This window comes from Zeus faber, assembly GCF_960531495.2.
Source record: "Zeus faber genome assembly, chromosome: 10".
Lineage (NCBI taxonomy): Eukaryota > Metazoa > Chordata > Actinopteri > Zeiformes > Zeidae > Zeus > Zeus faber.
The window spans coordinates 26,660,947-26,677,250 of record NC_137199.1 but is presented as its reverse complement, the minus strand read 5'-3'; the positions used below and the strand labels follow the sequence as shown (position 1 = coordinate 26,677,250).

The window sequence follows — 16,304 nt, the reverse complement described above, 5'->3', positions numbered from 1 at the left end:
TAACAGTTTGGAAACAAGAGTTTTTTTGTCATGTGCCAGGGACCCACAAGTGTCCAAGTTTTAACTTCAGGGGAAGAACGCACCAGCTGGTTTTGCTGATGAATGGAGCAAAGAATAAATCTGTGAAATCAGATGATCCACTGCAGGGATGTCAATATTGGCATAATTAAATGGTGGTGGCCATGCTTCTTATTCGTGTTAAATGAAAAATGCCTTTGTGTCTTAAGATGCTGTCTAATAATTTATTCTGTGGTGTGTTTCTACCCCAGGAGCTCTACTCTCTGCTAGAGAACATCGCCAAGGCTACTATTGAGGTGTTTCAGAAATCGGCCGAGATGAACTCCACGAACCCATCAGGAAACGGGACCACTGCCCCAGGGGGCTCCGCCTCCAACAACAACAATAACAACGCTAGCAAGATGAAACCCATCTTGAGGTGTGTCTGTGTTGATGCATAATAATTATTTTTGTTTTGTTTTACCCTATTTGTCTATCTCATTTCATGTTAATAATTTACGTATGTGAAAACATACTTGGTGTACATAGTCTTCTGATTTAACCTCAGCATGTTTGGCTGCCAACATCTACATCCAGCTCGTCGGAACGGTCGGGGGTGTGGCTGGTGGCTCCGCTGATCGCCAAGCTTCCCACGTCTGTCCAGGGCCACGTGCTGAAGGCCGCCGGAGAGGAGCTAGAGAAGGGCCAGCATCTGGGCTCCTCCTCCCGCAAGGAGAGGGACCGGCAGAAACAGAAGAGGTCTGTTGGTTGGGTGTCAAAATGTAATAGTTTTCATCTTTTATATAGATCTTGGTCATTTTGGGATTTTGCATCACAAGGCTAAGCTACAAAACCTAAAAAAGCCACTCACCATGACTTGACTTTTTACGTTCTTCCATCCATTCTTTAACTCTCGTGCATAAACTCCCCCGTTATCTGTGTTTGTCTCAGCATGTCCCTGCTGAGCCAGCAGCCGTTCCTGTCGCTGGTGCTGACCTGTCTGAAGGGCCAGGACGAGCAGAGGGAGGGTCTGCTCACGTCCCTCTACAGTCAGGTTCAGCAGATCGTCACCAACTGGAGGGAGGACCAGTACCAGGACGACTGCAAGGCCAAGCAGATGATGCACGAGGCGCTCAAACTACGGCTCAATCTGGTAGGAGGCTGGCAGGTTCGGTCACATGACCCCGCAAGAGAAATATGTCTTGAGAAAATTAGAACACATTCGGTAAGAACAAGAGTTATTTTCGGTTCTCCAGGTGGGTGGGATGTTTGACACGGTACAGCGCAGCACCCAGCAGACCACCGAATGGGCCGTTCTTCTCCTAGACATCATCAGCAGCGGCACGGTGGACATGCAGTCTAACAAGTGAGTGTCGGTCAGAAGAATGGAAAGCCACTCTTTTCCGTTAATTATCATGGATATAGAACCAAATAGAATCAACCAAGTGTGCGCTTTCAACTCGATGATAGTGATAATGCATTCATTCCCCTCCACCACATGAGCCATCACGTTAACTGTTGGTTATGTTTTCTCTCTTATAACAGCGAGCTGTTCACCACTGTGTTGGACATGCTCAGTGTGCTGATCAACGGCACGCTGGCTGCCGACATGTCCAGCATCTCTCAGGGCAGCATGGAGGAGAACAAGAGGGCCTACATGAATCTGGTCAAGAAGCTCAGGGTGAGAAATATCAGGCGAGCTGACTCCCAACCACTCCCAGCGACCATTATTTCAAGGCTCGATAGCAAACGCGCGTATTCTGTCTTTTTTTCTCGGGTCTCCGCAGAAAGAGCTCGGTGACCGGCAGTCAGAGAGTTTGGAGAAGGTTCGCCAGCTTCTGCCGCTTCCCAAGCAGACCCGTGATGTTATCACCTGTGAACCGCAGGGCTCGCTGATAGACACCAAGGGCAACAAGATCGCTGGCTTCGAGAAGGAGGTATGCGTGCACACACGGTCGTTTCCCTTGATCATCTAAGGCCGTATTTCACAATAAAACATTCTCGTTTCTGTTCTCATTCCGCCCTCCTTCCCCGCCAGGGTCTCCAAGTCTCGACCAAGCAGAAGATCTCTCCGTGGGACGTCTTTGAGGGCCTCAAACACTCGGCCCCCCTCTCGTGGGGCTGGTTCGGCACGGTACGCGTCGACCGCAAGGTCACCAAGTTCGAGGAGCAGCAGCGCTTCCTACTCTACCACACGCACCTGAAGCCCAAACCTCGCAGCTACTACCTGGAGCCGCTGCCGCTGCCCCCTGAGGAGGAGGAGCCCCCCACGCCCGTCTCCCAGGAGCCTGAGAAGAAGATGGTGGAGGCGGTCAAACCCGAGAAGAACGTGCCCAACGCGCCCTCGGACTCCAACAAGAAGAAATCCAATAAGAAGAAGAAGACTCCCTCCACCAAGACTGAGGTCAGTGGTGTGGTCTTTACATAATCTGTTTTAGCTTGTGGAACTTGCTTGATCTAAATTTGAAGGGGAAATCCAAATATCATTCCTTATGTGGGGAAAATGAAATAAATAAAATATCACATATGATATTTTTCTGTATCATATATATTGAACATATATATATATATTCTATATATTTCTAATAATAGTTAGGAATAGGCGAGATTGTTTGCGGTTTCTCATATGTTGTGTTTTTTTTCCTCTCCGAATTAGGACTTTGTGAATCGCACTCCCAGCGGAGTGCCGTACAGCACTGCCATGCCGCCCGACCTGATGATGGGGCAGCAGAACCACCCATACGGCAGGATCGGCTACGGCCAGCAGCCGATAGGCATCTACGCCCAGAATCAGCCCCTCCCACCAGGTCAGTTTCTATAGCACCTTCCTCATCACCGATAAGTCCAGATATCTTTTTTACCTCAACCCTATTTTTTAAATCATTGGGAGTCAACCCGAGTGATTGGCATCAGAATCTTATAAATTAAAGCTGCAAGCTGTAATATGTTGTTCAATGGGGCAATCACAACGACATTCTTCAGCAACTGCGATTACCATCATTTTCCTTCTCGTGTTTAATTGTTGGATTGAGGAACTAATAGAGTACACATATAGAGGAGCACATGCATAATGCAAATATACTGACAGGCTGTTTCTTATAAAGTGGCAGTTTAAAAAAATATTTACAATACAATTCCTAGTATCCCTTACCATAGATATCGGCATTCACAATTGATATTTAGATGGCATTGAGACAAGGCGATCTAGAACCTGAAACCATTATTAGCGGATTTTGTTTATGATGTATAACAGAAAGCTGTAGTGATCAGTTTTGCCCATCCCTGTTTTAGGATTTCGGTACGGCCATCCTGAGCAGAATAGATTTTCCCCATTTAAAGCTATACACTGCTTTGCCTCCTCCTACAATAATAGTGTCTCTGACAAAATTACTCTTGTTCTTTCTCCCGTGGTGCAGGAGGTCCTGGTTTGGAATCTCCATACAGACCTCCCCGGAACACCCAGATGAACAAAATGATGCCCACGCGGCCCAACTACCCCGGCATGATGCCCGGCATTCAGGGCAACATGCCGGGCATGATGGGGCTGGACAAGCAATACCCAATGGGTTACAAGCCCCAGCCCACCATTCCCCAGGGCCAGATCCTGCGCCAGCAGCTTCAGGTCAGACTGGTGAGTCAGTCTGCATTGTGTAGACTTGACCAGGAGGGGGAGCTATTGAGCTGTGTCTGAAATTGCATTTGTTTTTAACCAAATAGACATTCCGTGTTTCTAGTGTGATCCGTGAGGTTGTTTTTGTTTCATGTGTGGAGGATTTGTCTTAATAAAGAAGCATCAGTATTTTCCTCCCAGTGGAGGACAAGCAGCATGCAGGTGTTTTACACATTTTCTCCCTTGTCAGCAGAATCAGAGCATCATGGGGCAGCAGATGAGACAGATGACGCCCAACCAACCATACACCTCAATGCAGCCATCTCAGGTGATCTTTTCTTGAACTGGTTGAAGAACGTGCGTCCGTCGCTGTTTCAAGCACCGTCAAAATATCGACGATGGTCTCCCGTTGAACTCACTAACGCTGTCCTCTGAACATGCTTCCTCTCAGAACATATCTCAGGGCTATACCACCTATGGCTCCCACATGGGGATGCAGCAGCACCCGCCCCAAGGCGGTGGTATCGTCCCCACCTCCTACGGAAACCCCAACTTCCAGGGCTCCCACCCTGGATCGAACCCGGCCGTTGTGGACCCGCTGAGGCAGATGCAGCAGCGACCCAGTGGCTATGTCCACCAGCAAGCCCCGGGCTACGCACACAACATGCAGAACGCGCAGAGGTCAGCACAGCGGCCAGATTGGCTGCCATTTCTGATGCAGTAGATTTAACAAGTCCTGGACTGAAAGTCTAAATCTTGAAAATCTTAAACCTCTTTCTCTCTACCTCCATGTAAACCTGCAGGTTCCCCCACCAGCCCCTCCAACAGAATCCCATCATCCACGGTCTGGGCCACATGCCAGGCCAGGGGGTCCACCCGGGTATGAGGCCCAATCAGATGCTGGCAGAGCAGCAGCAGCAGCAGCAGCAGCAGCAGCAGCAGCAGCAGCAACAGCAGCAGCAGCAGCAGCAGCAACAACAGCAACAGCAGCAGCAACAGCAGCAGCAGCAGCAGCAACAACAACAACAGCAGCAACAACAACAACAGCAACAGCAGCAACAAGCACAGCAGCAGCAGTACCTCAGACAACAAGCACTCAGAGTATGTTGCTGCGGCACCTGTGGTGGTTGACACATTGTTTGGTGTTTATTTTATCATTACATTACTATTACAGCATTTGCAGTCTCACAAGACTGAAAATGCTGGTAACAGTAACAAATTCTTGGAGAGTCTTTATTTTTTAATTTCATATAAATTTGAACCCGTAATAACTTTACCCATTTATAAGTCAGATAGCAACTTTCTTATTTACTCCTAACATTGTTTATACATAGGTGAACAAATTCTGTGTGAAAATGTTCTGTCTGATCTGGCCAACCCCTGGGCTAAAGCATTTGAAAATTGAAGCCCTGGAGACTTAATCGTTGCAGCTGCATAAAACCAGTTCTGACTGAAAGCGCTTGGCTCATAATTTCGGGCTGTGTTCTGGTTCAACTGGAAATAAGAAGTCTGAGCCATTATGGAACAAGGCAGCTAACCTTGCTTAACTGAGTCTTAACATTAACTATTCATCTTCCTCCTACTCTGACGCCCACACAGCAACAACAACAGGCCCAACAAGTTCAACAACAGCAACAACAGCAGCAACAACAACAACAACAACAGCAGCAGCAGGTCCAGCAACAGGTCCAGCAGCAGCAGCAGGTCCAGCCCCAGCAGGTCGCCCCCCAGCAGCAGCAGCAGCAGGTTCAGCAGCAGCAGGTCCAGCAGCAGCAGCAGGTAGCGGCGGCTCAGCCCCCCAGCCAAGCACAGAACCAGGCCCTGGGGATGCAGCCCCTGCCCCCCCAGCAACCCATGGTAGGTCGCCAACACAGGAATTTGAGCTTTATGTGAAATAATTAATTGGGGCAGATTTATAGTGTGTGTGTGTGTGGCAAATGGCTCCTAAAATTCACCACTGCTCATGATGAAATCATAAATAAAATTCAAAACTCAAGATTTAGGGGCTTGCCCTGTGGCTTCCCTTCCCCAAAGACGGGAAACTATATTCCTCTCTGGGAATGAACAATCTTCCACGGTGCTAATTCTGTGAGGAAAAAATACTAAAAGCGAATGTATCAAGTACTATGGTGAAGGGTTTATTTTTGTTGTTGTGCACATTTTTTTGTCTGGTAAATAATAGATACTGCATATTCAAATCTAAAATGTAATCATAAAAGTTGATTAACGTTATCATATTTGTCTTAATTTCAGTTCCCACGACAGGGTATGCAGCAAACTCAACAGCAGCAGCAAACGGCAGCTTTGGTCAGGCAACTCCAACAGCAACTCTCAAGTAAGCTTATGAGATCGAGAGTGTGTGTGTGTGTGTGAGTGTGTGTGAGAGATATTTAAATATATATATTTTTCCTTTTTCCAGATACACAACCTGGACAGAGCACAAGTTCTTATTACTGATGGTGCAGAGAGCGGAGGCCCTCGCTGTGCAGGAGTGTCCCCCAAACTGCAGAATGTGTCCCAAGATTGTGCTCGTCGTGTTTTGTAGCGGTGTGGGCTCCTGAGGTTCAGGCATGAAGGACAAATGAAAACCCGACAACTGTACCACTGAGACAACTAGTAAATATATCACGTTCAGTCTATACTAACTGAACCACGATGGAGAGATTGTGCTGTGAAATAAAGGATTGTGGGGAAAAATGAAAGTTTATGTAAAAACAAAAAAAGTACCAGAAATTATAAGAATAATGCAATTTTTTTATTTTATTTCAATTTGTACAATTTTTTTCAGTTTGGTGTATTTCTCATTAAAAAAAATCATGTCAGTTTTTATGCCTCGGATTTGATGGGTCGGACTCATTCCATCATCGATTGACTACCAATCGAAGATTTGTTGAAAGATTATCTATTCAGTAAATCCGGACGAGAACGCTTATGTCACCTGAAATTTGCGCAGTGTAAAGCTTAAACCCAAAAAACTATTGTACTGAAATTGCCTTCATTTATCAGAAGGGCTCAGGAAATGTAGATAGTCCGAACCATTGAAGCCCGCTTATAATGAAAGATTTAAAAAAGATGCCAGAGCACACTCAGAAGTATACAAAAAAAGTTTTATCATTAGTTGAAATCCAACATATTTGGTAGAGTCGAACATTTCCTAAATATCTTTAAACCGGTGAGAGCACCACAGCTTCCATTGATAGTTGCACAACCATGAATACTTTGAGCCCCCTCCTTTATGTAGGTTTTGAAGGCTTTTTAGTTTTCTTGGATTTAGTATTATCAGCAGTGGAGCTTTCCAGGCGACTAAAGAGAACCCCAGATTCAGGACCCAAGGGTCTCCCTTCAAAGGTACAAGCCTTTCCATGATACTTGGGAAGGAAGTTGAGCGCAGGCCAGCTCCTCTCCTCTGGCAGGACTGCCAGCCTGGACAGAAGCCTGTGGGAGATCTCCGGCACCACGGGCTGCAGGAGCGTGCCATACATTCTCAGGCATTCCAGAGCAACGTGGAGGACTGTGTCCAGCCAGCGCCGGTCATCCCCGTCCCGTCTGTCCAGCTTCCACGGCGTATGGCGCTGGACAAAACCGTTGGTCTGCCTCACGCAGCCACTGACGGCCTCCAGAGCCTTGTACACATGGAGGCTCTCATAGTGCTGCTCCACAAGAGAGGGGAGGCACCTCACAGCGTTCAGCATGTTGTAGTCTTCTGCAACAGCCCTGCCCTTGCGCAAGGCAGATTGGCCCGCTGGGAAGGAGTCTGAGCAGAAGGACGGGTAAACCTGGTCCGGGTTTAGGGAGGGGGCTGTGCAGCGGTTCAGTAGTCCGCCCAGGGAGTCGGCCAGCTCTGCGTTCAGCACCTTCACCACTTTTTCATCGCTGTAATCGCAGTCGCAGTCTGGGACACCCTGCCTCAGGAGAAAGTACCTCATGCCATCGGTCGTGAACCTCTGCGAGCGCTCGAGGGGATCGACCACATTCCCCAGACTCTTAGACATCTTCTTACCCCCCACCGTCCAGTGAGAGTGGACGTGAATCGTCTGTGGCAGCGGCAATCCTGCGCCGAGAAGGAAGGCGGGCCAGTAGACGGCGTGAAATTTCAAAATATCTTTCCCTATGACGTGGTTGGCCGAGCTCCACCACCGATCGTGCTCGTCTGGATACCCGGCCACGGTGAGGTAGTTGACCAGAGCGTCCAGCCACACGTAGATGGTTTGCTCGGGGTCGCCCGGGACGGGGATGCCCCACCGGAGACGGCTCCTCTGCCTGGACACCGAGAGGTCAGGAAGGTCCTCCTGCAGGCACTGGAGAACCGCTTGGTAGAAGCGCACCGGCCGCACGGCGCCGGGGTTCCCTCTCAGCCAGTCGAGCAGCCGGGACTGGAACTGGGACAGACGGAACAGGTAGTTCTCCTCTTTCATCCACTCCACCTGCGGCAGAAATCTGGTGAGGGCGTGACGGGGTTAGAAATGAATGGACTCATACCGCCGCGTGCCCCCCTCTCCCGGGTTACCTTGTGACCGCTCTCCAGGGAGACCTTGACCTCCTTCCCCGACGGGTCCAAGGCGTCGCCCACCTGCGACGGGGCCAGGAAGCTCTCGTCCTGCGTGGAGTACCAGCCCTCGTAGGTTCCCCGGTAGACGAGCCCTTGATCCCGCAGCGTCGTCCAGAAGCGCTCCACAGCCCGGCGGTGCCTCAGCTCCGTCGTCCGGATGTAGTCCGTGTGGGAGATGTCGCAGCGGGCAAACAGGCGCCTGAAACGCCCCGACACGTCGGCGCAGAAGTCGAGGGGGTCCCTTCCTGCGGCGTCGGCGGCCTGTTGGATTTTCAGACCGTGCTCGTCCGTTCCTGAAATGGAAACGTGCAGACGGGATTGGGACGGACATGCGGACGGGGCGCCCGGAGTCATTTCGGCAACGGGGAAACCCCAAGCTCACATGCCTTGACTGGGAGGAAAAACAAGGATGATTATCTGTTGCTGGATGTGCAACAAGTCAACACGTTTCCCATGAAGTGCATTCGAGCAGACACTCACCGATCCCAAACCTCGAGTTGAAGCCTCGCAGCCTCTTGTACCTGTGCAGGCAGTCTGCCGTCACTGCAGAATGCAGGTGTCCCAAATGAGGGGAGGCGTTCGCGTAGAAGACGGGCGCGGTGACGAAGAAGTGCGGGCCCTGCGCGCTCACGCACCTGGAGGGCGAAGGTGAGGCCCCGGGCGACCCCCCCACCGCGCCGAGGCGTCGCAGGGCGCAGCGACATGGGATCCTCATGTTCGGGGATCCAGCGGCGGTGACCTGCTGGAGCCGCTCGAGAGCACCACACGTCACGTCCCTTCCGCTGCTGCTTAAATGGCGGTTGGCGAACCAGCCCGTTGGCGCACCCCCTGCTGTGCTGGAGTGGAACGGCAGTTTAAGGCGAAAAAATAATGAAGATTACTTTCATTGTACTTAGTTTATTAAAACACTGTGCGATGAAATAACACTTCAATTAATTAATTAGAAATTCATAATAATAAAATGAAAATATTAACTCACACACAATGCATATGCAAACCCACACACATAGTGGCGTAACATGATGTTTGACTTGATTGCTTTTTTTTTTGTTGTCGTTGTTGTTGTTGTTGTTGTTGTTGTTGTTGTTTCTATATATTTTTTCTTTTATTCTCATTACTTTATTATTGCTTGTTGTTTATCAGTGGATCGATCGATCGAGACGTTCTTCCGGTATCGATGACGTCCCAGTCGTATAGCCAATCAAATGGCTGCGTGGCTGCACGGACGCGCCCTCGTCTCCCCGTCCCGCGGAGTGGAGTCCTGCGGAGCGGAGTCCCGTGGAGCGGAGTCCTGCGGAGGAGCGGAGTCCCGTGGAGCGGAGTCCCGTGGGGTCTTTGTCCTGCGGTCGCGACGCACTGACTTCCGCAGGGCGTGGAACGCGATGCCGCGGCGGGCGCCCTGTGGGAAGCAGCAGCTGGTCCTCCGCGGCCTCTGACATCCGCCGGGAAGCGCGGAGCCGCGGGAAGGCGGCGGTCGACAGCCGTGCTTTAAAGTGCCGAGCGCCGTGCGACCGCTCCCGTGACGTGACGTGACGTGACGTGACGTGACGTGACGGCGTTCGCCTCGGAGTCGTCGGTAAAAAGTTTGGGGAAGTTTTTGGGGGCGCGGAGGGGCGGGAGGCCGTCACGCGATCCGCGCCGGGTTCGGGTCGGAGGGCACAGCTCACCCGCCGCCTGCGACGCCTCTTCCCAGATGGACGTCAACCGGACGGACTTCTACGTCGGCCTCTCGCTGGCCGCCGGGTCCAGTGTGTTCATCGGGGCGAGTTTCATCCTGAAGAAGAAAGGCTTGTTGAGGCTGGCCAGCAAGGGCTCCATGCGAGCAGGTACGGCGCGCGTTGTTGTTATTCAGCACATAACACATCGAAATTATGTATAATATTCATAAAAAAAACCATGTAAAACAGTTTGACTATAAAACTAGTCGATATTATTACAGGTATGTAAAAAAATAATAATAATAAAAAAGTGTCTTGGTTTAGTTTACCACATACATTTGGGAAACAACTCTCAAACAACTTTCGGGGCATTTTCACGTTTTACTTAAGTTAAAGATTTGTAAAATATGCTGCCGTCATGTCCGAAGGTAGTTTTTTTGTCGAGCTGGGACAGCTGGTGCTGAATTCTGTGCCTATTTGTTGTGTCCCCCGCAGGTCAAGGGGGTTACGCTTACCTGAAGGAATGGCTCTGGTGGGCGGGGCTCATCGCAAGTGAGTTTGTGGTGTGCTCAACGTGGCGTCTCCCCATCCCCATCACATCCCCATCACATCCCCATCACATCCCCATCCCCATCACATCCCCATCACATCCCCATCCCCATCACATCCCCATCCCCATCACATCCCCATCCCCATCACATCCCCATCACATCCCCATCACATCCCCATCACATCCCCATCCCCATCACATCCCCATCACATCCCCATCACATCCCCATCCCCATCCCCATCACATCCCCATCACATCCCCATCACATCCCAATCCCCATCACATCCCCTCATCGTCACATCTTCAATTACCTTTTCGCCGGCCGCCGCAAATGTGTCAGGGACCGGGGGCCGTCCCAGATCTGCCCCCAACCCACCCCACCCCACACCCTCCCTCCCGCTCACCAGCCACCGCTACAACATTGTGCTCTTTGTTTTCAAGGAGGAAAAGTAGCTGCTTGTGGGATTGGTATTTTTGTTTGTGTTCTTTTTTCGGTGGACGCGGCTCCCGCCCCGCGTCCTTGAAGGGGGCATTCTTCTAAAGAGCACATTTGCACCCGTAGGATGGAGGGGGAATAATTCCTCAGAACTCTATAACCGCAATGCGCACAGCTATGCCACCCCTCCGACAGTCCCAGTAATAAATGCGAAACGGGTCGTTCTCATGACGCCGCCATAGAACATGGACAAAATGAATTGATATTGTATTGTTGTATTCACAGAGAATGTGAGATAAATAGTTTAAACATTAAAGTACACAACGTGTGGCCTTCTATATGGCCCACTTAGTTGTTTTTAACTATTCTATTTTCTATCTATCTTTTGTGTTTTCTCTGTGCATTTCTGATCAGAAAATGTGTTAACCGTAACACTTGAGTTCAATTAAGTGTAAAAATGGGGAAACACACAATGACAGTGCCAACATGTACCGGATACTCCATCACTACATTCCCTCACTACTCTTCCTAATGTCACGTTTCCAATGAATGATATTAATATTTCTTTCAAAAATACGAGATACTACATTGTCACGTTCATGTGGGGGTACATTATCATGACAATGTGCTTCTACCTGGATGCGTTACAGTTATCGTTTTTTGGATTAGAAAAGCACAGGAATAAAACACTAAAATAATATCGTAGTTACAAACAACTAAGTGGGCCATACGGTAGGAATTTTGTACTTTAATATTTTAATAAATTATTTCACATTCTCTGTGAAAAATGTGTATGAATTTTTTCCCGACATATGGCGGGTTTCACGAGAGTAACCCTAATATGTGTGTATGTGATGACCACTTTCAGTGGGAGCCGGAGAGGCTGCCAATTTTGCAGCGTATGCATTCGCACCCGCCACACTGGTCACTCCTCTTGGTGCGATGAGTGTACTTGTAAGGTATGTGTTTTTGATTTTAGTGCGAAGAGAATGGTTGTCGTTGGCTTTTTGCACTTCTCTAGGTGTCGCACTTGGTGTGACACGTCGAGCTGAGAATGGTGCAACAGCACTTGAAACCACTAGATTCACATTTGGACCCTGATGCGATATGTTTCATTTTTCACACAGAATGACCATGTGGGATGAGATATAGAAAAAGTACCCTCGATCAAATAAAAGTTTACTATTAACCTGAACATCCGTAGAAAATACAGTATATAATATATATATATTTCTTTGCTGCATACACATTCCATTGCTGTAGCACTTAATATCTTGTTCCCACAGAAAACCTGAACTTGTACAAAGGTTGATTTGGGGTTTTGTGCGTAACAAAACGTGTGGACAGTGTCACGCCTACAGTTTAAATTTAAAATAGAAACAATGCCGCGAGTTTATTGAGAATAAATTAAGTCAAGACATTTTGTAAAAGTGATTGGAAATGAGATTCAAATTAATAATGGATTTCTATCCAAAGGTTTAGTTCTGACCCAACCATGGTCCTGAGGGCTAAATATGTGGTTGCAATGTTTGTGAAAGTACACAGTTCTATTTTGTTACTTATTGGTCTTTTACCTATTTTATTAATGTGGTTTTGTATGCATTTGGTTTCTCATTGCATATTGCTTAATTTCTATAATTTACTAATAGTTAAATCACTTTATTCTTCCAAATGAAGTGTATGATTATGAAACATTTTTTACACTGAATTTCATGGATTGTTTTTTGTTTTTCTTCCAGTGCTGTGCTGTCTTCCTACTTCCTGAACGAGAGGTTGAATGTGCACGGTAAGATTGGCTGCTTACTGTGCATCTTCGGCTCTATGGTGATGGTTATTCACGCTCCGCAGGAGGAGGAAGTGGCCTCGCTCGGCGCCATGGCCGAAAAGCTGAAAGACCCAGGTATGGGCGGAGCCTAACACTTAAAATACACAGTACGAGGATTAGTGTACTGGCTGCGGAGCCTTGCTGTTATAGTACTGTAGATAAGACTAGATTTTTTTCTTGTTGGGTCCTTTATCTGGAAAATGCCTTTTGACAGATACTACCTGTCGCATATGGTTGAAATAAATGTCATGTTAGCACTTTGTTTATGGCCCTGGATAATCAAGAGAATTTGGGGAAAATACCAAATAAACACTGGGAACGTGTTCTAAACTCTTGTACCTTCCTTCTTAGGCTTCATTGTGTTCGCTGTGTCCATTGTGGTGAGCAGCCTGGTTCTCATTTTTGCCGTGGCCCCGCGGTACGGACAGAAGAACGTTCTGGTCTACATCCTGATCTGCTCCGTGATTGGCTCCCTCTCGGTCTCCTGCGTCAAGGGACTGGGCATCGGCATCAAGGAGCTGTTTGTAAGAACGGCCGTGCTGAAGGAACCGCTGTTCTGGTCCCTGATCGTGTGCCTGGTGATCTGCATCAGCATCCAGATCAGCTACCTGAACAAGGCCCTGGACATCTTCAACACCTCCATAGTCACACCCATCTACTACGTGTTCTTCACCACCTCCGTCATGGCCTGCTCCGCCATCCTCTTCAAGGAGTGGTTGAGAATGAGCACCGATGGCGTGGTGGGAACGATCAGCGGGTTCCTCACCATTATCTTGGGCATCTTTCTCCTCCACGCCTTCAAGGACATTACGTTTACCTGGGATTCCCTCCCGCTGTACCTCAGGAGAGGTCCTCAGGGCTCCCCTTGGGGACACCAGCCCTACGTGGCGCTGTCCGGCCACGGGAGCCAAGCGAAGGATCAAACCAAGCCTCCCCGAGATGTAGGCTCCAAGGGATCCTCCCACCAGAGCCCTACAGAGAGCGCAGGCAGGAGGAACGCCCTGTGACTGCCTTGCAAGTCACCGTTGTCCGTGGGGAGTTGGTTTTCACCGCCCAGCAGCTTCATAATGTACCACTTTAGACTGTTGTTTACCTAAATTGTGCCTTACGTTCTTGAAGGTACGGTCCCACCGCCGGCGCACGTGTGCTGCAAAGCTGCAGACTGCAACGTATTTCAAACCGAGCTCAGCTTCACCCGGCTGCAGGGGGCGGGGCTACGTTGGGCGACACGGAAAGTTGAGGAGACTCCCAACTTCATGCAAATGAAGCAGCCCAGAGCGATAGCCAATTGGAGGGAAGATGTGCGCTCAACGGCGCTGGTCCTTGGAAAATGGAGGTCTGGACCACTGCGTGATTAGGCTGTTTTTTTTTGTTTTAATGAAAAACGTCCGTTAAACTATCGATAAGATGAGAAACATGTCATTTTATGTTTCTCCAATAAGGACAGTTCTTTACTTTTAAGGTTTTTTGAGGTTATTTTTAACAGCTTCCCATTTTACTTAAAAAAAAAAAAAAAAAGTAAACGCAGCACCATCTATCTGTATCATTTATATTATTAAACATGGAAAGGGGTTTGAAATGTTTGGTGCGCCCACAAACGGCCTGTCGATTTTAAGCCGACACGCCCACAGGAGCCAGGGGGGCAGAGACCTGGCGACGAGGCGAGAGCTGCTCGGCTTCACGCTGCAGCCCCGTCGCTGGCGGTGTGACCGTACAATGAGACAATGCAATCAACAGCACTTCGAACATACAGTTGCAATAAGCACACCAAATGTTACTGGAGCGTATTTTATATTGCGACGTACACCAAAATAATTTCAGTGGAGGAAAAGTTTGTCCACAGTATTGTCAATATTATAGTTAATTGTATGTTACTTAAAGCCAATCCTAAAATTATCTCATGTCACTTTGAGTTGACATTAAACTTTAACCCACTTGCGCTTTGTTACGATATTTCCTATGCTTAGTTTTGCACCTTTTTTTAATCTCATTGTACAAATGTGCTTAAACAATCAAGGCTTTAGATTCCTAAAACATGACTCGTCTGTTACATTGAAAAGTTTGTCACGTTTCCGATTTACCTCTATTATTCTGTCTAATGTTATCAGCCTTGAGACTGCCTTTCCATTGGGTTGCCTACATGTGTAACACGTACAAGCGTCCAGATGTACCAAACAGACTGCCATGGTCCAGAAAAGGATTCATTTAATCTACATGTTCTTTATTGTATATGTACAGTTGATTCCTTTGCATGCCTGTTTTCAATAAAGACACTGGTAGTCCTCCTGATTCATAGCAGAATGCAGTGAGCCAGTTGCCGTCTAGAACAAGAGGGGAACACAATGTTCCAGATGTTTAGCGCTCAGCCTTGACTCCTCGTAGGCCCCGCTCTACGGCCTGATCCCAATGTCGGTCCAACGCAGATTTACATCAATACCGAGAGGTGGCTTGGATTTCATCTTCAAAACCCAAGCGACCACAATTAAAAATGACCTTAAACAATCCGCATACAGAGCGTGGAAGGACTCCACGTGTGGCATGACTACATGTACAAGTCCCCCAGAAAAGATCCGCGGCACTTGTTCTGAGCCACTGGAAACCAAAAGGTAACGCTTGACGTTTCTTCTCCAGGTCGTCGTTCTGGACAGTTCTCCCACGGGACCCGGAGGCCATCGGCGGCGCCGTGCGAGACGTCAGTCTGACATTGACTCCGAGGAGGAGCCCCTACCCCTCTGCGTCTGCTCCAGCCGGTTCAGGATGAACTGGCTGGTGTCGATGAAGCGTTCCACACAGTTGACGAAGCAGGCCTCCGACCTGGAGTCCAGCTTCGGGCCGGGTTTGTCCATGCACTTCTCCTAAGAAAGGGGCGACAGGGGTGCCCCAGGAACACAGTTAAAAGCGGTCATCACAATCCGAGCGGGGGTTACGCGTCGATCCACACCAGACCCCCTGTCGTCCCATGGTCCAACAGTCAACAAAAACAGTTGGGGAAAGTTATTTACTGTTGCCAGGCAGACTAGTGGGGTCAAATTATAACAGCTGACTTAGTCTGGGAGTGCACTCGCCTGGACTAGCGCTGTGTTACTACATAGATACTCGCACTAACTCGCACGTGTTTCGTTGTATTTCATGGGTTAAAAAAAAAGAAAAAAGTCCGCAGGGAGCTCCCCGGCGTGGCTCGGCCTAGCCACGCGGCTAACGCCGGGCAGGTGCCCCGCCTTACCCAGCAGACCTCCGTCATCTGATGCACCAGCTGCTGGAACCTCTGCTTCTGAGACTCGATCTCGATGAAGTGCTGGAGCTGGGGGTCCGCCGCCCCCGCTCCTCCCTGGCCGTCCATGGCTGCCGCGGAGACGGCTCGAAGACGCGCGGGCCGCTCGCAGGTGCAGCCTCGAGTGGCGGCGCCGCTTCCTGACCTTCACGTGCGGCGACCGGAAGCGGGAAGCGGCTCCGGCCAATCGCAGGGCACCGCGCCGAACCCTCCGCCGGAACTCGGGTCCTTCCGGGGGCGGGGGGGTCGTTCTTACTCGACGCCGTGTTTTTTTGTTTGTGTGTTTGTTTGTTTGTTTGTTTTTTAGTTTTTTTTGTTTGCTTTTGTTTTCCCCGTCTCCCTCGTGTTCTTCTTGGCTTTTTTTTAATGGCTCCGTTCCGTGGCAGTGACTGCCCTCGCACCCGATAC

The 16,304-nt window shown here is 49.2% G+C and overlaps 4 protein-coding genes across 5 annotated transcripts in view; 2 read left to right on the top strand and 2 right to left on the bottom strand.

Moving 5' to 3' along the window:
- The window catches only part of med12 (mediator complex subunit 12), a 39,003-nt gene extending 32,451 nt beyond the window's left edge, over positions 1-6,552 (top strand). Inside the window, exons 29-43 of the mRNA XM_080007954.1 lie at positions 270-436; positions 595-756; positions 949-1,150; positions 1,254-1,363; positions 1,543-1,678; positions 1,785-1,934; positions 2,036-2,401; positions 2,654-2,804; positions 3,414-3,628; positions 3,858-3,935; positions 4,059-4,288; positions 4,411-4,708; positions 5,207-5,464; positions 5,861-5,942; positions 6,027-6,552. Of these exons, the coding sequence (XP_079864080.1) occupies positions 270-436; positions 595-756; positions 949-1,150; positions 1,254-1,363; positions 1,543-1,678; positions 1,785-1,934; positions 2,036-2,401; positions 2,654-2,804; positions 3,414-3,628; positions 3,858-3,935; positions 4,059-4,288; positions 4,411-4,708; positions 5,207-5,464; positions 5,861-5,942; positions 6,027-6,064 (2,643 nt within the window). The 3' untranslated portion in view covers positions 6,065-6,552. The remainder of the gene's footprint in view (positions 1-269; positions 437-594; positions 757-948; positions 1,151-1,253; positions 1,364-1,542; positions 1,679-1,784; positions 1,935-2,035; positions 2,402-2,653; positions 2,805-3,413; positions 3,629-3,857; positions 3,936-4,058; positions 4,289-4,410; positions 4,709-5,206; positions 5,465-5,860; positions 5,943-6,026) is intronic.
- A 141-nt stretch (positions 6,553-6,693) lies between these two features.
- mars2 (methionyl-tRNA synthetase 2, mitochondrial) lies at positions 6,694-8,905 on the bottom strand. Its single transcript, XM_080007953.1, has 3 exons — positions 8,637-8,905; positions 8,115-8,449; positions 6,694-8,031 (listed from the first exon to the last, which is right to left on the bottom strand). Exons 1-3 carry the CDS (start codon positions 8,869-8,871, stop codon positions 6,841-6,843), a joined length of 1,761 nt encoding a protein of 586 aa, XP_079864079.1. The 5' UTR covers positions 8,872-8,905; the 3' UTR covers positions 6,694-6,840.
- Positions 8,906-9,444: 539 nt separating this feature from the next.
- On the top strand, positions 9,445-14,671 carry LOC307235744 (magnesium transporter NIPA2). Of its 2 annotated transcripts, none has more exons than XM_080007937.1 (5): positions 9,445-9,982; positions 10,310-10,366; positions 11,669-11,754; positions 12,649-12,700; positions 12,977-14,671. In XM_080007937.1, exons 1-5 carry the CDS (start codon positions 9,850-9,852, stop codon positions 13,630-13,632), a joined length of 984 nt encoding a protein of 327 aa, XP_079864063.1. In that variant the 5' UTR covers positions 9,445-9,849; the 3' UTR covers positions 13,633-14,671. The 2 variants fall into 2 exon arrangements, with proteins under 2 accessions (XP_079864063.1, XP_079864062.1); XM_080007936.1 differs by having other exon boundaries at positions 11,669-11,759; positions 12,540-12,700.
- Positions 14,672-14,812: 141 nt separating this feature from the next.
- Positions 14,813-16,071, bottom strand: timm8a (translocase of inner mitochondrial membrane 8 homolog A (yeast)). Its single transcript, XM_080007938.1, has 2 exons — positions 15,849-16,071; positions 14,813-15,480 (listed from the first exon to the last, which is right to left on the bottom strand). Exons 1-2 carry the CDS (start codon positions 15,963-15,965, stop codon positions 15,319-15,321), a joined length of 279 nt encoding a protein of 92 aa, XP_079864064.1. The 5' UTR covers positions 15,966-16,071; the 3' UTR covers positions 14,813-15,318.
- Positions 16,072-16,304: the final 233 nt, after the last annotated feature.